At 39.7% G+C, this 26,373-nt stretch overlaps 1 protein-coding gene across 1 annotated transcript in view; it reads left to right on the forward strand.

The window, feature by feature from the left end:
• Window positions 1-5,983: 5,983 nt before the first annotated feature.
• FCHO2 (FCH and mu domain containing endocytic adaptor 2) overlaps window positions 5,984-26,373 on the forward strand; it is a 127,868-nt gene continuing 107,478 nt past the window's right edge. The window contains 3 exon segments of the mRNA XM_063087601.1: window positions 5,984-6,039; window positions 6,086-6,140; window positions 6,142-6,228. Coding sequence (XP_062943671.1) covers window positions 5,984-6,039; window positions 6,086-6,140; window positions 6,142-6,228 — 198 coding nt within the window.

Consider the following 26,373-nt stretch of genomic DNA (forward strand, 5'->3'; position numbering starts at 1 on the left):
CTGTCACCTAGTCTCTGCCATCGTCTTCTCTTGCCGGGATTACTATATACATCTTTTGAGTGGCATCCCAATTTTTGTCCCACTACAGTCTCTTTTCACAGAACAGTCAATGTGATCTTTTAGAAACGTGAATCAGATCATATTATTCTGCTTTAAAACTCTGAATTGTCTTCCTTATGGCACTTAGATTACAAACCAGCCTCTCTCTCTCTGACTTGACTCTTCCTCCCTCTCTGAGCTCATCTCTGTCCTCCTCCCATTTGATCACTTCACTCCAGCTACACTGACCTCCTTTCCATTTACACGAACAAATCAAGCTCACTGCTACCTCTGGGCCTTATTTTCAATCCTTCAATGTGGACTACTCCACAGATCTTTGCATGGCTGTTTCCTTTAGCTAATTCAGGTCTCTGCTTAGATGTTACTTCCTCAGAGAAGGCCTTTTGATCCCTCCAGGTAAAGAAGCCCTCTCTCCCTGCTATAATCTATCTCAATCATACTTCGTAACATTTATCACTATCCAAAAAGATTTCATAAATTCACATGCTTATGGTCTGTCTCCCCACACTGAGTGAGTGCCATGAGAGCAGCTAAATTATTTGTCTCATTCACGATTGTATCTTCAGTGTCTGGAAGAGGGACTAGCTCAATACTGGTGTTCAATAAATGTTTGTTTAATTAACAGATGAATGAGACCACTGTCTTACTGCTGAAATCTTGTGCTACAAGGTGTGCAGAAGGTGCTGGTTCAATGGTGAGTCAGATCCCTGCCCAGGGTTCACTGAGTCTTCAAGAGAGAGCAAGTCTACTTCATTCATTCTTAGCTTAGCCAAGGGTGCCTTTTGCTTGTGCTCCTATGGTTATAATTTCTAGTGCTCTGTTCTTCCAGGCCCCATAAACAGCCATCTCCTAGGGAGCTAGCTGGCCCCAGAAGGACTGAGTTTCAGAAGTTGCTCTTGATTCCACTACTCCATGGACCCCTAAGTCAATGGGCTTATGGAGGGTACCCCTGATGAGTCCAGGGAAGTTTCCTGTCCTGTTACTTTCCTTGTAGGAAGAAAAAAAGGAAAGCACAAACTGAATTTCTTTGAGGTTATCCTTCTGGAATATTAATTCATTAATTTATTCCTTTAACAAATGTTTATTAGTTGCCAACTATGTACCAGGTACTTGTCCATGCACATTACTGTTCTAATTGTGATCTCTATCATCTTCATTATGAGTCTATTAGATTGTGAATTTCTTTTTATTTATTTATTTATAGATGATTTTATTTATTTATTTATATTTTTAAAATTTTAACTTCTCAGTATACACTGTAGTTGATTTTTGTGTCACTTTACCATTTCCTCTTTCCCCCCTCCCTCTCTCCTCTTTCCCCCCTGACTACATCATAGATTGTGAATTTCTTAAGAGCAGAGACAGTCTTCATTGTAATAAGTGTTCAGTAAATGTCTACTGCCTGAATAAATGAAAGAGAGAAGAGAGTTAATGAAAGACATTAAAGAAGGTTAGGTCCAGTTACATTTAAGTTCAAATGAAAACAAAGAACAAGGATTGTTCTTTAAATTGTATAATGTTATTGCATTAAAATAAATCTTAAATGTTTAATAATCATCATAATCTCACCACCTTAACACATATACATTTTTCATATTTTCATGTTTGTTTTTTATTTTTGTCTATGTACATGCATAGTTTACACATTTGTAATTTTAATGTAATTTCCATGTCATCCTCTGCCTTTCCACTTATCATTAATGACAAACAGTTTTGCATGTTTTTAAAATTACCATTACCTTTATGACTTTCTGTAATTTAGTAATTTCTCTTTTCCTATTTTTGAAACCCCTGTTGGGTTTCTGTGGTCACTAGCAGTAAACCCCCTGAACAACCTGTCAGGTGTTTTTGTGCTTCTATAAACAGCAAGGTTAGGGAGCCCCTGGGAAAGTACATCTCATTCTGGAGGAAGAGAGGGTGCCACATCAGGGAGTGCACAGTCAATCCCAAAAGTGCTCAGGAGAGAAGAAAGGTATGCCCGGCAAGCTTCTCTGAACCTAGGAGGTTGTGCACAGGGTGATGTTTAGCTCTATTCTGCAGTTCGATTAACAAACATGCTTCTACCTCTTGGCCCTCACATAGTAGCCTGCCTGGCTAACATCTGCTAAACTTTTACTTTTCTTTCTATTGTGCATAAAGCTTTTGCTTTCAATATGTTGCTATTGAGTAGGGAAAAATAAGAGAATACCAGACTTTAATGATCTGCCTGTTTCTCTTCAGCCAGTTTATAGAGCTTAGCTCTTGTGCCACTTGTTATTGTCAAGTACAAGATGAGAACGGAGAAGTATTACTGCACCTGACACAGGATGCTGCCCCTTGAAGAAATTAGCAGGAAACAGAAGTTTATAGAAGCTTTTTCTCTGCTATTCTCATCTTGGAAACAAGTGAAAGTACATTCGCAAAATTATATTGAAAATAAATGGGAAAAATGTGTTTTACTTTATAGCCAACTCTTCTGAAATGGAGCTAGTTTTAAATGAAGTTATGAGGAAATGTCCGTTGTGACCAAAAGCTGATTAATATGCTGTGAGCTGTGAACCCAGGATTGAAATGGGAGGAGATCAAACTAAAGAATGGAAAGGGGGAAATGCTCTGGGTGCCTTGCTTAAGAGATTGGACACTCAAATCTTGTAGACAAGCCATATTTTGTAAACCAGAGAATCTATATTTAGGTTATTTTATGTAAATTTCCCCTCTCTTATTTGCTATCACTTATCAAATTATGTTTTAATAGTCCAGGAATACTTTGGACTAACACATACATCCTTGGACCAAAGTTTAATAGGGAGCAATAGCATCTCCTGGAAGCTAACATGTTGGTGTTAGGTGTAATTAGAGAGAGTTCCTAAAAGAAAGATGAATCTGGTGATGGGAACACCCCAAAATAAAAGGCCAAATTGTTTAGGGGCCCCTCCCCAATGGAAGCTCTCCTGCTAGAGTCAATCCTAAATATCATTATTTTGACTTTATTTTATTACAAAAGGTAGTCTATCTTTTAAGAAGTATACCCAAAAGAATTCTTTTGAAAATATTTGAAGTAATGTGAGAAAACTAAATCAAGTAGATCTTAAATAATAACATTCTCTATAAGCTCTAGGAACTAAAAAAATTAAAGAGTGTGAGTAAAAGAAGAATGGAGTTATTGCATATACCAGGTCTCATCCACCTTGATGTTTGTATTATAGACTTAATCATTCATTCATTCTTTCACTGAACATTTACTGAATGACTATTAAATGACAGGTATTATTGTCAGCAAGTTGTACACTGTTGTTATCTATGTTAGTTTTTAAACATTTCAAAATGTGTTTGGATAAGAAAGGGCTAAGTGTGTGGCACAAATACTTTAAGGCATATGAGTGGGCTCCCTACCTTATCTGTGCTCTGCCAGAGTGTATGTGCATCCCTGAAAACCTCACTTGGGAGGAGAGGAGGTGGATGATACAACCCACGTTCTTCCTATACTACACCATCTTGTCTGAAATTTAGTCACCGTAATCATTGTTTACTATAAATTTCCACAAGTTAAATACCAGGCAATTACAGCATATGGTATTTTGGCCCTAATGAACCTTGCAAATACCTGAAATACAGAAAATATTTATTTTCATGGCAGATCTATCCCTATTATTTATGGGACCAGAAGTAAGAGTACAAATGGAGGCTGGGTACCATGTGCAACTATTGTGCATACTATGCTAAATTGTCAAGTGTTATAGCCACAAATTGGAACACTAAGAGGAGGGAAATCTATGCTTGACACTACCAGGAAATCATACTTTGTTATGTGAGACTCTATTGCATTCAAACTGAGAGGAAGGATTTGACAAGTTAACTAATTTACTTTGTCTTCTCTCTTACCTAAGCACTGCTGCTGCTCCAATTCTGCCTGAACTCCAAAACAGTCTATCTCTGATATGGGCAGCCATACTATCCACAAATTTTCCCTGCATTTGGAGTCTACCTTTTGTTTTGAGGACATAGGGCAAAAGATATGATGTTTACTGGGGCCTGAATAGTGTTGCTAATGGGAGAGGAAATTTATGGTTTATGGGCCAGTGTTGAGCATCAGATTATGAGTGGTACAGGTACCCATATATTTTTAAATAAATGTGTGTGTGTGTGTGAGTGTGTGTGATATGTAAGGTCCTAGGGGGTAATGCTTAGTGAACCTAGGAATTTAATGCCAAGCTCATTTGCAGGGTTATCCAGATAGGTGAGTTTTTAAAGAATTTCTTCAGCATCAAGAACAATCAAGTTAGACTGATGGCATATTAGTCTGTTTTCTGTTGCTTATAACAGAATACTGGAAACTAGGTAATTTATAAGAAAATGAAATTTATTTCCTACAGTTTTGGGGGCTAGGAAGTCCAAGGCCAATGTGAGCACCTGGTGAGGGCCTTCTTCTTGGTGGGGACTCTGTACAGAGTTCATAACGATGCAGGCAATCACATGGCAAGGGCTCAGCAAGAGTTTTTTTTTCACATGCTTTCTTCCTCTCCTTATAAAGCCCCAGTCTACTCCCTGATAACTCATTAAACCACTAATCCATTAATCCATTCATGGATTCATAAGGACAAAGTCCTCAAGATCCAATCACCTCCAAGGGCCTCACCTTTCAAATACCATAGTCTGATTTTCCACCCTGGGGGGGACATTCAAAACATAGTAGAGGGCTTAGAGAACTATAGCATATTTCTATGTTTGACTTCCCCCAAAACTAGGTGTAAATGACAGTGTTATGAAGACTTTTTAAAGAAATGAAATGGTTAACATATACAAAAATAGAATACAATGAACCACCATGTTTCCACCACTAGCTCCAACAATTACCAACTCATGGCCAATCTTGTTTCATCTATACCCCAACTGATCCACCCCCCCAATTATTTTTGAGCAAATCCTAGATGTCTTATCATTACAAATATACTTCTAAAAGATATTCTTCCAAAAATATAACGACATACCATTGTTCAATTATTCCCTACTCAACAAACACTTCACCGTTTCATCCATGTGAAAGGCACTAAAGACTTCCCATGAAGAAAGAGTTATTTTATAGTGTTCATTATGTTTGAAATCATAATGTCTAAGGAGGTGTGATGTGTATGTATAGTTAAAGCTACACTAAATCAATTTGTAGGGCTTGGCATCAAGAACTGCAGATTTTGGACCTAGCTGACCTGGTGATGGTGAACTTGAGACCTCTGCAAGAGTTTAATTTTTTTTGGAAAGCAAGGCGTGGGAAGGGGATTTAGTTTCTCTGTCAGGCCTAGGCGTGTTAAAACTTGTTCCTTTTTCCAAAATGCACAAGTTGCTAAGAGAACCATTGGCTTTATGAACAAGTACTGAAAGAGACTTTAAAAAAAAACTGCCTGGGTCGGGGAAATTCGTTCGTTTCGGGTCACGTTCCTGCTGTCGGCCGTCCGTGCGTCCGTCCGTCCGTCCGTGCGGGCTGGTTTGCTCCGGGCGTGCTGAAGGTCAGCGGCTCGGCCAGACTCGGTGCGTGGATTTCTCGCAGTTCCAGGGCTCTCGGGCGACACTGGGCGTTTCCTCCCTTTCCGGCGTCGGGAAGTTTTGTTTGATTCTTACTTCCCTGTCAAGGAAAGGCAACTTGTTGGCCAAAGGTTTCTCGGAGTCTCCTCCGGGTGGCTAGCGGCCAAGTTTCCTCCATCCCTGCTTGCTCACACTTTGGTCCATTCGAGATCTTCGAAGGCCGGGGGCGCGAGTCCTGTGAGGAAGCGAGTAGACAGCGACGCTGGTCGGCCTCTCGCTTCCTTCCGTCCGTGGGCCAGTGCCTGTCGCACCGCAAACGGTGTGGACAACCCTCAGCGACTCCTTAGAGACCCGATTCACCACCAACCTAGCCGCGCCTGGGGTAGGGAGAGGGCGACCAAAACCCGGGAAAAAAGGCTCGGGGCGCATGCGCGCACCGAGGCCGTGGCGTCTAAGTGTTCGCCCCGCGGCGGCAGCCGCTAGGTGGCGCATGCGCCCTGGAGGGTAAGGGCCGGTCTCTGGGAAGAAGGCGGTGGCGGTGGCGGCGGCGGCGGCGGCGGAAGGCGGGGGCACCGTGGGGGCCGGGTCCGTGTTTACACAGCGGCGGGCGGACGCGGACCCCGGTGTGGCTGCGGCACGATGGTCATGGCGCATTTCGTCGAGAATTTTTGGGTAAGCGAAGGATGTTGGAAATGCTGTGGGTTTCGGAGTCCGAGGCTTTCGGCTCAGGACCTCGGCCTGCGTGCGTTTCGTGAGGCGGCGGCTGCGGCAGCGACTCCTCCGGCAGGGCGAGAGTCCTCTGACCGTCGCTTGCGGGGTCCCGCCTGGCTGAAGTCGGGCGGGCGGCTGGTCGCCGGTCGATGGGGACTCCCGGGCTCCCTGCCCTCCTTGGGGCAGGGGCTGTCAGAGCGGCCCGGGAGCCCGCGGCGGGGACGTCTGGGGGCTGTCCGCCGCCGAGGCTGGGACAAAGCGCCGGATGGGGCGGGAGACGGGACCCGGCCCACAGGAGGCTCCGGGCGCCTGGCTCGCTCCGCGCGGGGCGTGCGCGGCGGCTCGGACGCGAAAGACGGGCCAGCTGCACGGCCGCCTCCCGCTGCGCGCTGCCGGGAGCGCCGGATGGAGGGGCTCGCCCCTTCCCCACCTCAGGACCCCATCGGAGCCCTTTTGCCCCCCACCATTTCCACACGAAATTCCGTGTGGGGTTGGGCTGGGTAAGCACTTCCTCCCGGCCTTGCAGCTCGGCTGGTGGGTCTGCGTCCAGGACTTTGCCTTTGGGCCTGTTCACAAAGCATGTAAAAGTTGAATTTAATGTGATTGAACTCCTTGGGCTTAAATGCACGGAGACTTCCCCTAGTCCTCTGTGCTCTTTCCCCTTCCTCATTCTTTCCACATCCCTCCTCTTAACTTAGTTTTAGATTCTTCTTTGAAAATGACTTCTCAGTCTCCCTGTGGAATTTTTCTGCAGTTATTGTTTGTTGCAATGGGAAGTGCAGCTCAGCCATGGACAGGAAAGTAACATGATTACTCAGGTATCTTGGGTTAATCTTCTTTTTATGTCCTAACAGTTGCAAGTACTGCAATTCCATTTTAGTTAAGATTTAGAAATATGTAAAGGAGTAATCTTTCAGTTAGTAAGGAGTGTATCTTAAATGTTTAATTCTAATTGTCTCATGCATGGACTTACTTAGTAATCAAATCAGTTCATATTACTTGTCTTGAATGTTCCTTGTTTTCTACAAGCAACATTAGTTTTGTTTTATTTTGTTTTTAATGGCTTTATTGAGATACAATTTACATTCCATACAATATACCCATTTAAAATATACAATTCACGGTTTTTCATATGTTCATAGACTTGTGCAGACACCACCACAGTCAGTTTCAGAACAGTTTCCTCACCTCAGATCCCTGTACCCGTAAGTCACTCCCCGTTTTCCCCCTGCCCCAGACCTAGGCAACTAATCTACTTTCTGCCTAAATAGATTTGTCAGTTATGGACATATGATGTAAATGGGGCCATAGTGACTGGCTTCTTTCACTTAGCATAATCTTTTCAGCATTCATCCATGAGTGTATCAGTATTCCTTTTTATGGCCAAATAATATTCTATTCCACATTTTATGTATACATTCATCAGTGATGGACATTTGATTGTTTTCACTTTTTAGTTACTATGAATAATGCTGACACGAACATTTTTGTACAAGTTTTTGTGTGAACATATGTTATTTTGGGGGGAAATGGAATTGCTGGGTCATGTGGCAACTCTATGTTTAACAGTTGGAGGAATTGCCAAACCATTTTCCAGAGTAGTTGCAGCATTTTACAATCCCACAGCAATATCTGAGAGTTCTAATTTCCCCACATGCTCACCAACACGTATGTCTTTAAAAAAAAAAAATAATAATAATAATAATAGGTGGATGTGAAGTGGTATAGCACTATGATTTTGGATTGTATTTCTCTGATGGCTAATGATATTGAATATCTTTTCATGTGTTTATTGCCAGTTTATTATTTGGAGAAATGTCTTTTTAGCTTCATTGCCCATTTTTAAATCGGGTTATTTGTCTTTTTATTATTGAGTTGTAAGAGTTCTTTTTATATTATGGATACACTTTTTTTTTTTTTTAAATCAGATATGTGATTTGCAGATATTTTCTCCTGTTCTGTGGGCTGTCTTTTCATTTTCTTGATGTTGTCCTTTGAAGCACACAGAAGTTTTTAGTTTTGGTGAATAAATTGAATAAGTTGGTGAAGTCCAACTTATTTTTTCCATCGCTTGTGCTTTTGTTGTAACTAAGAAGCCTTTGCCTAACCCGAGTTACTCCTGTATTTTCTTGTAGAGGTTATAATATAGTTTTACTCTTCTATTTAGGTCTTTGATCCATTTGAAGTTAACTTTTGTGTATTGTGTAAGGAGAAACTTCATTCTTTTGCATATGGATATCCAGTTGTCCCAGCACCATTTGTTGAAAAGGCTCTTCTTTCCCCATTGAATTGTTGTGGCACCCCTTGTCAAAACATCAGTTGACCATGATGTATGAGTTTATTTCTGGATTTTCAATATTATTCCATTGTCTATCTTTATGCCAGCCAGTACCACACTGTTTTTACTACTATAGTTTTGTGTAGTAAGTTTGGAATGGCTAAGTGTGAGTCCTCCAGCTTTTTTCTTCTTTTTTAAGATTATTTTGGCTATTTTGAGTTCTTTGGGTTTCCATGTGAATTTTCAGATTAGCCTGCCATCTTTAGACATTAGGTTTTACAGTGGCAATTTATGAAAACTTTCATAAAGATCATTTAAAATTGATGTTCTTATAAATGTTTTGCATAGTTTTTGATGCATGAATATGTTTTTTAAATTTGCTGGCTTAATTCCAAATTGCATCTTAGCATTTTAAAATTATGTTTTTTCTTTCTGTTAATTGAACTTTGGGCATAGATAGCCTTGTTTGATGTTTTTGGCCATTATGAATAATGCTTCTCTGAATATTTTTGTACACATTTTTGTGTGCCCTTTGTTTGTCCCTATTAATGGAGGAGTGGGAATAAACTTGGATATTCGAAATCTAGAGAAAACCCCAAATCTAATTTATGTTTTAATCTTTGCCTTCACTTCCACTATTGAAAACAAATGGTAAAATAGATTGCATTTTATTTCCCCAGCCTAAAATTGAGGCTCAAAGCTCCAGAGGAGGCTAAATGAATGAGGAAAGTCTGGGAACTAAATAACCAGCTTCTGGTAATTTGATAGATGTCTGTTTAAAAGAGCTTAAAAATTTATGTATTTCATGATCATTTATAAAATAATTTCTTAAAAGAGAGAACTTAACAATATTAATTTCACTTTCTCCCCTAATGTCTAAAGCGGCACTGTCAAAAGGAGATAAAACTTGTCAAAGTTCAGAATAATCATATTGTACTTGATAAATATATGCAATTTTTGTTAATTAAAAAAATCTGAAAAATCTTGTTAAAGGAATGTAATGAGAAGCTTTGAAGTTTTAGGTTTCTAACTAAACAGCTTATTAGTTGTTTTCTCCCCACGTATATAAAGACAAACCTTTTTGTTGCATTTTGTTAGAGGAGAGTTTGAATCACTGAATCCTTGAAACTCTTCAGGTTCTTTTGGAAGCAGCACGTCTTTCCTTTTTCTTTTTAGTTTTTCTCAACTAAACTATATGCTAAATTAAAAATTTCTCTAATACTATACTTTGAAGGAAAAAATGTATTCAAAACTTTCTACACAACAGGTGTTTTGTTGCTGATAAGTCAGGTTTTGGCACAAAGTATAGTGCCATTGATAATCAAGCTGAAAATGTTTTTCATTTCTGTTAAAATTGGACAGCAAAAATAATTTTGATAGAAGAAATCCACACCATTGCCTTTAATATGTAAAGACAATTGTTAGCCCTTAAAAAGATTATGCAACTTCAAAGAGGTATTGACCAATAATACTACAGTGGGGAAATGTCTCAGTATGCTGCTGCTTTCTCAAAGGAAGAGTTGAGTACTAGTTTATAATATTCTTGAGAATATCTATATCAACACTGCACTATAGTAATCAAAATGGCTTTATATTTTTATATAAACCCAGGTTATTTAATTCAACAGTAAAAAATTAAAGGAATCAATTTCATAGGTAACAATTGTTTAAGGAGAAAAGTAAGCACAACATACTTGAGTTTAATACCTTATAAACCTCATTTTACATAGTAATCCCAGACTATATAAGATGTGGAGCATTTACCCAAAGATACCAAGTGTTCTTTAGTATATGTCACATTGTAATGAACTGACATTTTTAATTTTTTTTTTTTTTTTTGTCCTTTTCGTGACCGGCACTCAGCCAGTGAGTTTACCGGCCAGTCCTATATAGGATCCGAACCCGCGGCGGGAGCGTCGCAGCACTCCTAGCTCCGCACTCTACCAAGTGCGCCACGGGCTCGGCCCGAACTGACATTTTTAGTTAGGTGACTTTTCCCGGAAGTTATCTCCAGTGAGCACATCAAAAATTAACAAACAATTATCTTATGAATTTTTTTCCTGAAGTTTTTCCTTAATTTTTCTTACTGTTTAACCTGTACAGAAGTTTTATTTCATTTGTTTGTTGATTTCACTGATATTGTCATACATTAATTTTAAATTAAATTGGAGCACTTGATTATATATCTAAAATTTGATCTATCACTGCATGGATAAGCTGGGAGGATTAAAATGTTTTTTAAAAATCTGGAATTGCTATTAATGAGACTTTAGAATTGAAAACATTATTATGTTTTTGCTTGATTATCTAATCTAAATTTAATATTTTAGATGAGAGACTAACACACACATTCTTTGAGGATTTTATACATATAACCATTTAAAAATATATACCTTTAGAAACTTAGTTGAGGTGACCATGGAAACCCAGAATATAAGCTGTCTTTTTATTACTTGAAATTTTCAAATATTGTAGTTTGAGATACCTGTTTAGGATATGATACCATCGTATACTAAAACTAAATATTTATGTATGTATATTTGCTTTATACATTAATGGACAGATATGCAAATTTTACATGGTTTAATATTCAAAAGGTACAAAAATATTACAATATTACAGTGGGGAATACAGGGTAAAATCTCCCTTTCATTCTCCAGCCATCAGTATTTCTCTAAAGCCAGTCACTGTTAACAATTTCTTCTGTAGCTTTCCAGAGATAACATATATATATATAATATAATATAGCAAATAACATACGCTAAGTTAAAATGTATTACTGTGTAACTGTTAGCTAGCTAGCCATGTCCAAATTGTTTCACTGCAGCAAGCTATGAAAATGTAGATTACAGATTAATCTAACTTGGTTCATGAAGACTTTACAGGTAGACATTATAAAATTACAGTATTTTAGATTGCACTAAATTTTTATTGTGAGGCCCTTAGAATTTTGAAGTGGAGCTGATTTGTTTTATATTTTTGCTTTAAATATAAGGAGAAATATGGAAACGAAAAATCGATACTGATTGAGTCTGCATAAGTTCAGCTCAGAGAATTTTAGAACATTGACATTGGAAAGGATAAAAATTTGATGTCTGGATTCTTTTCTAGCCCTACACACCAAATTGTAAATGTCCTAATCCTTTCAGAAATAGTTAAATTATTTAGGTAAAGGATGGGAGAAAGCGATGTCATCCTGCACATTCGGTTAATATGAGCCCTTTGGAAGTAGTTTTTTGAGTCATGGGGGTGACTCCTGAGATTATCCATCCTGGTAAGATAATTCTAGAGCAGTTTCTAGAAGCACCATAAGAAATCCAAATGTAAATGTGTTGCCATGGAGACTTATAGAGGAAAGGGAATAAGGGCTTGGCTTTCAATTTTCTTAGTGTGAAAGAGTTAAAGACTATTAGAGTTGGAAGATTTTAGTAATAATCTGGTCCACAAAGATAAGCGTAAATTGGTCAGACATGGGGAGAAACAAAAACAACAGCACCACAGTAACTGAGACCTATAATTATATCTATTGGGAAAGGTGCTAGAGTATGTTGCTGGAATGTCCAGACTCAGAGAGGATGGAATTTGGAAGTGATTAGTGAACTGTGTGATGACGTTGAGGAGCTATTCATGCTCCCTAATGGAACTGCAGGAATAAAAGTTATATATGACAGGCATTTTTGCTTGACTTTAGGGAAAAGATAGGAAGGTGTAGTATAAGTAAAGCAAATTGGTGGTGGTGGAGTGTGAGCTTTCAGTTGGTCAAAACAGCCTGAAGTGAGGATGGTTTTTCTTTTTAATTATAGCCATTATTTTGTGATAGGTAAAATATAGAAGAATACAGAATAAAAATTACCTATGGCCTCTTACCCTTAAATTTTTATTTTAGCAATACAAAATTCAAGATGGGTTCTACTATGTAGTTCTATATCTTAATATTTTCAAATGATATCACTGTCAAGCATTTAGATTATTTTTCAAAATATTTTCAGTGACTGCATAGGTTTCTATGGAATGGATAGGTCATAATTTTTTTTAGCCACTCCTCTTTTGGACACTTAGATTACTTCTGCTCCCTCCCAACCCTCTGCCATCGGGACTGGAGATTTAAATACTGATGTGAACAAGGTGCCATTTTAAGAAAAGCCTTCTGTCTCTTTGCAAGCATAGATTGAAGAATCAAGAATGCCAAAATTGTTAAGTTTTTTGTTTTTTATTTTTAAAGTAATGAAAATTACTTTCATTTATAGAATATTACAGAAAACTAAAAAGATATAAAAAAGTTATCTGCTTGTTTCTGCTGTTTTTATTGAACCCATGTGATCTATTTAGATGGTTTTAAGAATTTAACTGACTGGAATAGGTGAGTTATAATTAAAATTAAGGAGGAATATCTGAGGGGTGAGAGAGCAATTTTTAAAAAATGTGGTAAGATTCCTTTCCTTCAGGTTACCAACAAATGTGTTTGAATCACTTTTATATCTGCATCAAATAGTTCTGACTGCTGAACCGTCCTCATTCTAGGTATTTTGGTCACTCTTTTCTGCTTTAGCAATACCTTGCCAATAGCTCTCCAGACTATTTTTAGTAATCATGACTGAAAATTTCAATGTGCAACTAGAATGTTGACTAGAAAAGGTTGTAACTTGTGGTTGAACATCCTGTTTACTTTTAGAAAAACCGTATACATATATCTTATCCTCTTCTTCCTAGCAGTTTTCAAGGCAAAAATAAATGTCACTGTAGGGCTGTTAATGCATATTTGTTGAATTCTCACCAAAAAATATGTCTGGAGGTTTTCACTAGAGGGGCTATCATATTCTTCAAAGAAAGAAAAAATCTTCAGAATTAGTTAAATGTTTTATGGTGTTTTTCAGGGAAGGCAGGATAAAATGAGACGATATCAAATTTTGCAGTGACTTTTCCATGGTTATCTAATATATGTCAGTAAGAGCTGGAGTAAAAGGAAAATATAGACAGGGTGGGAAGCAATGATATTTATTTATTTATTTATTTTTGAAGCAGTTTGGAGTTGAGAGGAAGATTAGGTGTGTTATTGATATTTTCAGGACAGCATCTCTTGACCCTTCTCTTACCCTTCCAAAACTTTTTTTTAAAAATTGGAAAGGAAACTTAGTAAAGCCAACTTTTTAATTTGTAATGTGATTACACAATATACAGTCTATCCTATTTTGCAACTCTCGGACTCATCAAAAGTGAAGAATATCCAGGTTTTAAATTTTTATTGTTTAATTTATTGGTGCCCCTAAAAAGCTTATTGAAGGAAAAGTTTCAAACTATTGCATTTTTTTCTTCAAGTGGAAATATGTTAGATTTTATTATATATGTTTATATATATTTTTAAGTATAAAGTTATGTTATTAAATTAACCAGAAAAAATGCCTTTGGGTTTCAGAAAGAGGTTTAATGACTTACTTAAACGTTTTAATATGAAATTTCAAGGATGCCATGGTTGTGGACTCTGTATTAGACTAGAAAAAAATCTGATTATTTTCATCGACTTGGTCACCTTATATCTTTTTAACTAAATTTCAGTTTAATTGATAATTTATGTGCAAACAATTATGCATAATATCTTATTTTCATATTAAAAAGTGACATCTGTAACACGTCTGCAAAAAGGAATCTGGACTGATAGACAAACTGTTAACCACAATCACCTTAATTAGAACAGTAAGAGGAAACAATGCGTACTGGAAAATTTGTTTTTTTTAAAGAGCCTAACATCTTCCAAAGATGATAAAACTTTTTTCTTTTCTACTTCATATTAGGAGTTGTTACAAAGATTTTTAACACTAGTTTATATTGGGGTATTACAAGATTTTATTTGCCCCAGGCCACAGTCAGTGGACATTAAATGAGGGTGCTGCCTCTTTGTAAAATGCTTTAAGGTCAGCAGATAAAAGAGCTAAGTGCAAACTTTCATTGTAATTGTCTTCCTTGGTCCAGCATTGATATTAATAGCTGTTATTGTCAGTTAATAATGAAAATTTCTCTGTAAGAAATTAGTTATCGGTGGCTGGTCAGTAAGGGGATCTGAACTCTTGACCTTGGTGTTCTAACACCTTGCTCTAACCAGATGAGCTAACTGGCCAGCCCCTCTGCAAGAATTTATTAATTAAAAAGGGTAAGCTGAACTCTTATAACTATAGCTATACCCAGAAGAAGTTTGTCATATACTTAACACAGGGGACCTAGAAGAGGAAATATTATAAAAATATTATTTACTTAACTTTTTAAAAACAACTTTATTGAGATATGTTTTACATGCCATACAATTTCTCATTTAAAGTATACAATTCAGTGATTTTTGGTAACATTCACAGATCATGTGCAACCACCATCACAGTCAATTTGAAAGCATTTTATCACCTCAAAAAGAAACCCCTTACTCTTTATCATTCACCCCGTGTCACCTCCACGCTCCCAAGTATATGACAAACTTGTTAATGGGTATATACTTCAATAAAGTTATTTTTTAAAAAGGTGCAAAACAGTATACATAGTATGATTTTATTTTCACTGAAAATGAAATATGATCCACACACCATACCATTCACAGACTTTAAGTTACAACGCAATGATTTTTGAGATATTTACAGAATTTTGCTACCATCACTGCAATCAATTTTAGAATATTTTTGTCATTCCAAAGAGAAATCCATACCCAAATGGATAGATTTTAAGAGTAGGTATTTACTCATAATGGACATGCTTATTTTCAGCTGGCTTATTCATTAGTTTTATCAAAACTTGAGAGTTAGGTAAATACATATGTCCACAAAGAAATCTGTACATCAGTGTTTATAGCAGCATTATTCATAATAGCCAAAAGATGGAAACAACCCAAATATAAAAATATTATTTACTTAACTTTTTAAAAACAACTTTATTGAGATATATTTTACGTGCCATACAATTTCTCATTTAAAGTATACAATTCAGTGATTTTTGATAACATTCACAGATCATGTGTAATCACCATCACAGTCAATTTGAGAACATTTTATCACCTTAAAAGAAACCTCTTACCCTTTATCATTCACCCCATATGTCACCTCCACTCTCCCAAGCAACCATTAATCTACTTTCTGTCTCTGTAGATTTCCCTATTTTTGACTTTAATATGAATGGAATCATATCGTATGTGGTCCTTTGTAACCTATGTCTCTCAATTAGCATAGTGTTTTCAAGGTTCATCAATATTGCAGACTGTATCAGTACTTCCTTTTTATTGGCGAATGATATTCCATTGTATGTGTATATCACATTTTGTTTATTCAGCTGATGAATGTTTAGTAGGACCATGCCATAGTGAATGGATTAAAAATGGTAGTCAGGGGCATGGTTCTGAGCGATTTAAAAGAAGAGGAGAATGTCTCTTTGTATCTCGCTCTCCTCTCTCTGTTTCCACCGTCTCGCAGTGTGAGACCCCTGGGTCACTATTGCCACCACCAGATGGGCTTTGGACTTCTCAGCCTCAGAAACCGTAAGCAATAAATTTCATTTTCTTTATAAATCATCCAGTTCAGTGTACTTTGTTATAAGCAACAAAAGCGGACTAATACAAGGTTCATCCATGAGATTCTGTGTGTGTCAGAGTTTCTTTTTGTTGCTGAGTTGTGTTTCATTGTATGGACATACATCATTTTGTCCCTTCAGTTGATAGACATTTAGATAGTTTCCAAAATTAGGTTATTTTTGGCTGTTATGAATAATTGCACCTTGCTTTTTTTCTACTGACAGTGTATCAGGGCAGACTTTTAAAATTAGTGTTTTTAGTAACTAAAAACTGCAATTTTTTTTAACCGCAGCAGTCTTTTTAAAAACACTATTTGTGTCTCATTGTGGGACATACTGTCATTTTTTTAATGTTATTAAAACATTGTGTTTTATGACACTAATGTTTATGGATGTTGTTGAATTGTTTCTGATTTTTGACTATTGTAAATAGTATTGCAGTGAATATTCTTCCACATTTACCTTTATATATGTGTTTTTGTGGTATAGACTGGAATTTCTAAGACTGGAATTGCAGGATCAAAGGGCAGGAAAATATGCAGTTTTTAAATAAAATATTGAAGACTACAAGACATTTTTAGTCATAATTCTATTTGATAATAAAAATCTATTGTAAAGTTACATGTACATATTAATGTTTTTATAATTAGTCAAGTTTTAGTTGTTTCAGGTAACAGAATGTGTTAAGGAGAAAATATTTTGTATTGAAATTAGCAGGAACATATCCCCCTTAATGTCTAGAATGATAAAATGAATATGAAATTCCGAAATATTTGTTATTTTACTTCTTTTGAATTAGAGAGCATCTACAAAAAACATTGGAGGCTACTATAAAAGTTATATAACCTGCATGGGGGTACTTTCATTAAAAAAAAAAATACTGGGTAATCTCAAGCGGTGGCACAATTATAATGAGTTGTGTTTGCCAGTTTCAAGAGTGGTCCTCCCTCCTCCCCCATTTGCCCAGAATTTCCAATACTCTGTGTAAATGAGTCACTGAAGCCAGATGGATCTAGAAGTGAGCTCCAGTGGTCCATCCCTTACTGTATTTTTCCACATATCTGTGAAATATGTATATATTTAATATACTGTCATCTCTTATCAAAGCAAGTTTTTGACATGGTGACAATAAAACCTGGGTTTTTTGTTAGACACCTTTACTTTGAAGTTTTTTTAAAAAAGGTATCTGTGTACATGAATATGTATAACGTATAGGGATATATTTATATATACATTTGAAGCATTAAACTTTATGCTTAGTTTATGTCAAAGAAAAAGTTTATGATCAATAAATATTTGTGTTAATACGTTTGTGAAATTGTTTTAAAGAAAATGGTGCCTCAAGTCTGATTCACTACATTTTTTGACCTTGGTAAATTAATGAATACCCAGATAGGAAGAAATGGCATGGATTTGTAATCTTGCAGAGTATTTATGTTTAGGCTTTAGTGCTTCTTGAGGCAGATGTCTTTGTATCACAATACGTACTAGGATGAGTTTTTCTTTTTCTAAGTGAAGACTGGAAGGATGGAGTAGCTAGTACTGTTTCCTAAGATAAATTATATACTGTCAGTATATTAATGTTACTATATTGTACAGCAAACAAATAAATGAGCTTTGTTCCTTCTGTTGGGAATTCCTAAATAATATGCTGTTCATATATCTGAATCTCCCAGATAAATAGCTTACTCCTTCAAGGACTTCTTAATCAAAACGCAGATTTCTGAATGTAATTTAACCTTTTCTTGATTGCTTAATGTTTCTAATACTGTAACAGTGAAATGCTCAGAACCTTGTTGCCCCAATTACTAGATGGCCTCTAAGTTCTTATTTCCTTTAAAAAAAAAAGATTTTTGTCCTTTCCCTTGTAAGCCTGGTGATATTATTTCTTCTAATACTCTGTGTGCCTGTTTGTAGTAGCGCTTCACTCCCAACCCTTTTCTAATTTGTCCTTTAAATATTCATGATGCACATTGGAAACCCAGGTAACCTAGGTTAGAATTATGTGCAAATGAGAACTAGTAGGTGGCAAGTGAGAAACTTGGTGCATGAGAGCTTCAGACTTGGTATGGTTTTAGATTTCAGACTTGTTTTCTGTCTTTGCTTGTTTTAGGGTTTATGAGTATATTATGGGAGCTGGTGGATAGTGAAAGGGATGGCCTGGAGTTGCAAAGAATTACACCGAGAGACAGATACTCAGCCAGAATATATATTGGAGGGCTTCAGGGGCGAGTGGGTGGGCTGCCCTCTCAAAGCGGGAGCAGCCGCATGCAGAACTAGGGAGTGCTTTATATATCCTAATAGGTTGAGCTGCTGTCTCATTGTCATGGGACGAGAGGACCAAGCGAAAGTTTAAGCTGAGCTGGGACTTATCTATAGGTGGGGAAAATCGCACGTGCGGGAAGGTGATGTGGCTGTGAGGGAGAAGGGTGAGGGGGGTCTTTTGTGGTTCTCAGAAAATGTGACACTTTCCGCAGCCATTTTGGGTGTTCTTCCTGTCCACCTGCCACCATTTTAGACTGACATTGGTCATAACATAATTGGTTAACATTCCCCCCTCTTTGGTTTTAGATTGGAAAACGGGCATCGCAGTCGTCTCTGGCTACTTCCTGCTGAATGGGGGCAAAGAAGGAGGGGACAGTATGGGGAGGAAAAATGGTGGGGTACAGTTAACCAAACATGAGGTGTATAAGGCGGTACAGCCAGGCACTGAAATTTCCGATTTCTGCTGGTGAGAATGTGGAGAACGTTCCTTGGAGCCACAGGTTGCCGAGTCCCTCGAACACATCCTTGGCCTGATGGATGTTAGGGAGCAACCAACTGTCCTCCTGAAGGGTGCAGAGGAAAGATAGGAGACATGTCGTTATTATTTGGCAGTGGCAAGTATTCCTTGAGGATAAGCTGATTGACAGAAACCTGAGACACCTCGTGAATCCATTCCTGGATGAAGGATTTGTTCCTGTGGTTGGATATAATGAGTCTGGTCGTGGAGAACAGATAAAGCTTGAGGGGTGAACCGTGTGTAAACTCTATAAATGTCAAGTGAAGCGACAGGATAGGAATTAAAGGACCATTTGTACAATTTGGCCTTAATGCTGGTGGCCCATCGGGAATCCCAGGGATCAGGGATAGTTAGAATATATTTGGACTGTCCATCGCTGGTGAGGCAGTGCCTGGATTGTAATATGCCCCCAGTATCTAGCTGGGTGGTGTGTATTTTGCAATAATTGTAAGGACAACCTCTGTTGGTCTGGACCCAATAATGATGGCAGTTGTATTCAATTTGGTCATAAATGGTACATAGCTGGGTTGGAAACTCTCCTAGGGGCAGAATAGAAAGAGGAGAAGGTAAAATTAATAGAGGCCCGGCATCCTTGTGGCTGGCAGTCTGTGGTGGCAAGGACTTGGGCACGAGAGCCCCCAGATTCCACCAAATAAAATAAATCTGTGTTGGGGTTGGGGGGGCTGAAAAATAGAAGCAGAGCCAAAAGGGAAAAAGCCGGGCCTGAATGCGTGTTGTTTGAAAGACTTATATGCAATAAAATGAAGGAAAAAAAGAGGAATGATTATTCAGAAACTGGGGAGAGGGCAGGCACACGGGGTATATGAAGCCTTAGAGGATTGGTGGGAGAAATGGAACAAGTGAGCTTGTGGGAATGACCTGAGTGTTGAGGCTCCGTTCCATGGTCAGGCGATCTGGCTGGCTTTAACCTGGAGATATGAATCCACAAGGTTAATTTTCCTGGGGCTTCTTCCAGCTGGGCAGCTATAGGTGTACAAAGAATAACTTTAAAAGGTCCCTCCCAATTTGGGGTTAAGGGACCCCTGTCGACTTGGGGGGGAGAAGTATACCCAATCTCCAGGGGTTAAAGGGAAAGAAACATGAGATCTGGATGGGTCAGGTAAAAGGGTTTCCTGGTGTTTCCAAAGTTTGGAATGGATGAAAGAAAGGAGGGGATAAGTGAGGTGCTCCGGCAATGGGCCAGAGGAAGGGGCCATCCCGGGAGGCAAAACTGGGCAACCATACCTTACCTCGAATGGGGACATAGAAGAGGGCCATTTTGGGAGAGCCCGGAGCTGGAATAAAGCCAAGGGAAGCAATGCAACCCAGTTGGTGTGAAGTTCAAGAGATAGGTTAGTGAGGATGTTTTTACGAGTTTGGTTGGTGCGCTCAGCCTTTCCTGAGGATTGAGGATGATGTGGTATATGGAAATGCCATGGAATGTTAAGGCCCTTTGTGATACCGTGTGTAACCTGGGAAATGAATTCAGGGCCGTTGTCTGACTGGAAGGAAGTGGGAACCCCGAATTGTGGGATAATGTGTGTAAAAAGAAGGAAAGCAACTGTAGATACCCTCTTGTTGGATGTGGGGAACGCCTCTACTCACCCTGAAAACAAGTCCATTAAAACTAAAAGGTGTGAAAGTTTATGAACCTTTGGCATATGGGTGAAGTCTATTTGCCAGTCTGTTCTGGGGAGGTGTCCCCGTGCCTGATAGGAGAGGAAGGAAGAAGGCTGGGGTATTGGGATTGGTTTTTTGGCATAGTTGGCATGTTTTGACCAAGTTTTGGAGATAGACCTTGTCTTCTGGGGTTAAGGAAAAGAAAGAAGTCAAGAACAGTTTTAAACTTTGCGTATTGGGGTGAAATAAAGAATGCAGATAAGATTAAAGATTTTGTTTGTGTGGGTCAAGGGAGAGACCCTGTGGGGGATCTGGTGAAAGGGCAAGCAAAATTAAGGGTGGGTCTGAAGACAGAGCCGCTTGCCTAGCTGCCTGGTCTGCCCTGGAATTTCCCACTGTGACAAGGGAAGAGTCAGATTGGTGTGACCGACAATGGACTATGCCGACCTTGGAGGGCAATAAAGATGCCCATAGAAGTTGGGAAATTAATCTGGAGTTGGCGATTGTGACACCTTTTGTGTCCAATAAACCCCTCTCCTTCCAAATTGCTGCATATGATAAAATCATGCGGAAAACATATTTAGAATCAGTGTATAACGTAAGGGATTTGTCTGCCAATAATTCAAAAGCCCGAATAACTGCAATGAGCTCTGCCTGTTGGTTGGTGGTGTTTGGTTGCAGAGGTCTGGCCTCGATGATGTGAATGGGAGATACGATGGCATATCCTGCTTTTCATTTTCCCTTAAACAAACAGGAACTGCCATCTGAGAACCAGATATTGGCGGGGTTGTCTAGAGGGCCCTCAGAAATGTGAGAGCGGCAAGGAAGAAGGGCTTCTAATAACTCGAGGCAATGATGGAAGGGGGTTCCTTCTGAAATGGGCAAAAGGGAAGTGGGGTATAAAGGGGCACAAGTCTGAAATGTTATAGAGGGGTCTTGAGTGAAAGAGACAAGGAGGGATAAAACCCGGCAGGGCGGGAGGGTTTGTAATCCCTTGTAAGTCAGGAGGTCCTTTAGATGATGGGGTGAAACTATAGTGGTAGGGCTACTAAAAGTGAGCTTTTTTGCCTCCTGGAGGAGAACATGGGCAGTGGCCAGTGCCCTAAGACATGGGGCCCAGCCATGGACTGTGGGATCAAGCTTCTTGGATAAATAGGCTAAAGGGGCGAAAGTGGGTCCCTGTTGTCCAAGTATACCTAGTCTGAAACCTTTGTTCTCATGAACATATAAAAGGAAGGGACGTTGTAAATCAGGTAAATGTAGGGCCAGGGCTGTGTTAAGGGCTCGTTTGAGGTCCTCAAAAGATGACTTGATGGAATCCTTTAAGGGTTCTGTTGGATCTCCTTTGGAGGGTTCATATAAGGGTCTGGCTAAGACGGAGTAATTTGGAATCCAAGCCCGAAAATAGCCCGCAAGGCCCAAAAAGGATAATATTTCATCTTTAGGTTTTGGGATGGGTAGTTCCTGAAGGTGTTGTTTTTGATCTGTGTTTATAGCTTTGGATCCATGTGATATTTGGACCCCCAGATATTTAACTGAGTGTTTGGAAGCCTGGATTTTGTGAGGGGATACCCGGTATCCTTTATTTGCCAAAAAGTTGAGTAGGGAAATGGTGTTGGTTTCGGATGTGGGGTAAGAAGGGCTGCATAAAAGGAGGTCATCAACATACTGGAGGAGGAAGAATGGGTGAATGTTAAATCACGAAGGTCTGATGCTAGAGCCTGCCCGAATAGGTGGTGGCTGTCATGGAAGCCCTGTGGTAGGACCGTCCAAGTGAACTGTTGAGAGTGATGGGACTGAGGATCGGTCCAAGTGAATGCGAAAAGATTTTGGGAATCTGGGTGTAAAGGAATGGTGAAAAAAACATCTTTTAAATCTATAACTGAAAAAAAGGTGGAAGAAGCGGGGATGGAGGATAAAAGCGTGTATGGATTGGGGACTAAAGGATGAATTGGGAATACTACTTCATTGATGAGATGTAAATCTTGGACAAGCTGGTATGAGATGGTAGATTTTTTTAACTGCCAGAATAGGGGTGTTGTAGGGGGCATTTGTGGACTGAATGAGGCCCTTTTGTAATAACTCTTTAAGAATCAGCTGTAGCCCTAACAGGCTGCTGGTAGGGAGGGGGTATTGGGCCTGAGGAGGGAAATGGTGGGGATTTTTAAGAAAAATCCAGATTGGTGAACAGTGGGCCAATGAAGGAGTTGACTTGTCCCAAACTTGTGGGTCAACTCTAGGCATCGGTAAAAGAGGGCCTGCGTCAGAAGGGGTTTGGGCTGCCACCGTGACAGTGAGGAGAAAAGATGGGGCATGGTGGAAAGAAATGGAGTCCTGAAACCTTGCTAATATGTCCTGGCCCAGCAGGGGAGCTGGACATTGGGGCATGACCAAAAACTGATGAGCAAAAGAATGGTGTTGGAAATAGCATGGTACATAAGGAGTTTTTAAAGGAAATATAACATTTCCTCCCACCCTGACAATGGGCGATTCAGATGGGGATGCAGGTCCCCAAAACTCTGTCAGAACCGAAAGAGTGACTCCCATGTCAATGAGGAAGGAAATAGGGCAGCCCTTGACCTTAAGTTCTACCCTGGGCTCCCTGGCAGTGGTGAGGGCGGTTGTGGATAAAGGAATCCCAGAGCAACTTCAGTCATCAGATGCCAGGCCCAGAAATTTGAGTGTGGGGTCCGAGACCGACCTGGCCTCCCTACGGAGGCTGGGGCAGTCTACCCCACAGTGACCCAGAGTGTGGCATTTAGGGCAAGGCTTTGACGGAGGTCTGGGGTTGGGGCATGATCGTTCCCAATGTTCTTCTTTGCTGCACTTGAAGCAGGGGCCTGGGGGACCCTTAGGTGGGGGGTGACCCTTCTGGAAAACGGGAGCCAAGGGGGTAGACCCCTTGATAACCTGTGCCAACATTTGGTATTTTTGGCATCTGGCCTTACCATCCCGGCTGTGATAGAGCTTAAATGCAGCAGCTAGGACTTCGTTCTGCAGAGTAGGGGCCCCCGATCCAGTTTTTTTTAGCTTTGCCAGTGTGTCAGGGAAGCTTTGGTTAAAAAAATAAGTCATCAGGAGTTGTCTCCCATCACGAGTTTCAGAATTGATGTTGTTGAACTGTAATAAAGCCTTAGTAAGGTGGTCTTAAAAGGAGGTAGGATTTTTGTTTTTCTCTTGGACTATTTCTTGGAGTTTTTCATAGTTTACTGTCTTTTGGGCGGCCCGTTTGAGCTCCCCCTCAAGACAAGTGAGGAAGTGGTCTTGGCGAGCCAACCTGGGAGGGGTGTTATAATCCCAGTGGGGGTTGATCTCTGCGATGGCCTGAGCCCCCATCACCTGGGCGGGGTTGGTCTGGTGGACCTCATCTCCATAGGATCTGGCCTCTTGCCAGACCCGCCTGCATTCCTCTGGCAATAAGGTGTTTGCAAGAATAGTGTAGGCATCATGAAAAATTAAACTGTAAGCCTGGCAGAGATACTGAAACTCTTTAGTAAAAGGAACAGGGTTAGTTGTGTATGAACCTAAGCGCTTTTCAATTTGGGGAAGATCAGTCATGGAAAAAGGCGACGTGAACCCTAACAATACCTTCTGTGCAGGCCACCTCACGGAGCGGGGCCAAGAGTGGCATCTGAGTTGCGGGGGCGGGGGGGGGGCTTGGCCTCATGGGCCCGAGAGCAAGTAGAAGGCGGGCTGGATGGGTGTGGTGGCAAAGGGGGAGCGGGAGGCATGGAGGCACTGAGTGTTGGGGTGGTGGTGGAGGGGCACGCTGCTGGTAAAGAGGAGGTACGTCTGGCTGGTCGAAGTTGGACGAAGGAGAAACAAAGTGGGTGGAGAAGGCTTGCAGGCTAATAAAACTTGGTTTGGACTACAAGCGGTGCATAAGGTGGGATTTGACCAAAGGTAGGAAAAAGCCTGGACATGGGGGATTTGGGCCCGTTTTCCCGATCATTCACAAAAGTTTTGCAAGTCCCGAAGAATATCGGGGTTTAGGGACCCAAAATGAGGCCACCTATTTTGATTGTCTAAATCATAGTCTGGCCACTACTTGGTAGAAAGCCCAATGAGCTTTTTTGGCTTAATGACTGGGGCCAGGCCCAAAGTTTTGAGATTATCCAGGAGGCATTTTAGAGGGGAGTTGGCCGGGAGAGATGAAGCACCCCCCATGATACAGAGAGGAGAGAGTACTGTGGCTGAAGGGGTGTCCCCACTTCAGATGGCGTACTGAGAAATCTCAAACCCAGGAAGCCATCGTCACCGTTTTCTTGGTGGTTGAGGGACCCTAAAAGGGACGTACATCTGAGGGGCGCCTGGTGCCAGAACTCTGGATTGCCTATTGGCAGAAACGAAAACCCCACAGTGAGCGAGAGTGAGTGGGAAAGGGTAACCTCTCGCCTTGGCCGACTCCCGGTAAGGGTGGGGGGAGAGAGAGAAAGAGAGAGAGAGGTGAAGCCCGTATTCCTGGAAACTCACTGATTAGAAGGCCGATGGTGGATGTGCTAGCAGTGATCGGGAAAAAGGGCCGGGCTGAGTATCATCACAGGTGGAGGCTTGGGGGCCATCGGTGGAGAGACAGATGGGGTCCCACTGGTGGTGGGGAAGCCCAGTCTGAGTCACCGGCACCTATGAAAGGGATGGCCCAGAGTCGCAAAGAATTACACCGAGAGACGCATACTCAGCCAGAATATATTATTGGAGGGCTTCAGGGGTGAACGGGTGGGCTGCCCCCGCTTTGAGAGGGCAGCCCACCCGCTCGCCCCTGAAGCCCTCCAATATGCATTCTGGCTGAGTATCTGTCTCTCTAATTCTTTGCGACTCCGGGCCATCCCTTTCAGATAGTCTAATCAGATATGTATAGTTTTCTATTATATTCAAGTAATGGAGTCCCTTGGAGGATTCAAGTTCTTCATTTTTTGTCTATAATTTTATTTACTAATCTTCATGTGCTTTTTTTTTTTTTTTGCTGGAATAAATTTCCTTAAAATCTAGCAAAAGTAAAAAACTAACGTTAAATAATATTTTTTTTCTTTGTTTTAAACATGGAAGGTTGCAAAAGCCAATGAAAGTGTTTGGATTCGTAAGAGACTATTATACTATTCTTGATAGATGGAAATGGGTGTTCAGAATGCTAAGGATATTGTTTATATTATCTCATTATGAATATGACCTTTTAACTTGTTGTATGTATGGCAAACTAATTACTTAATATGTTACTTAACAAGTTTATTAAGGATCGCTTCAACATAACTGGAAGTTCCTAATGTGTTTTCTGTTTTTGATGAACATTAGGAAAAATTACGTTTCAGATAGTGTAGCAGTAGTTTATGGTTTATTTCCAGCAAATATATTCAGTTCTTCATTATTTTATTTTCATTGAAGAAAAATAAAAACTGCCAACTGTAAAGTGTGTTAAACTTAGTTTATTAATCATCTCTTATTTCACCTATTGACAATTTCTGATTTTTTTTTGTTATGATTTGCTAATTTAGGAATTATAGTATTATGTGGCAATAAAGGTTTTCTGTGGTTGTGTAGTGATTTGGGTCTGTTAACTTCCCATTAGTTGAAGACTAGCCTGTTACTTCTCTTTTGTTAAAATTTTACCCTTTTTCTCACTTCTCAAGTTAAGTTTACTGAAAGACTCAGAATAGTGATTATAAAGTGCTTTGTGGTTTCAGTGCTTATATGACTAGTACTGTGCTATCTTGACTCAGAAGTCAAGATTTAGTTATTTTAAAGCACAAACTCTGAGTTAATTAATCAGGAATCCCTTAATATGTGTTAAAGGAATTGAAATGAGATTTGGTAATATGTTTAAAAAGGTCCATGTTTATCTCTTCTAAATTGTGCTGCATATTATTCCTTGAAATTCCAGACTTAATTTTAT

Source organism: Cynocephalus volans, chromosome 2, assembly GCF_027409185.1.
Source record: "Cynocephalus volans isolate mCynVol1 chromosome 2, mCynVol1.pri, whole genome shotgun sequence".
In the NCBI taxonomy this organism is placed as follows: Eukaryota; Metazoa; Chordata; class Mammalia; order Dermoptera; family Cynocephalidae; genus Cynocephalus; species Cynocephalus volans.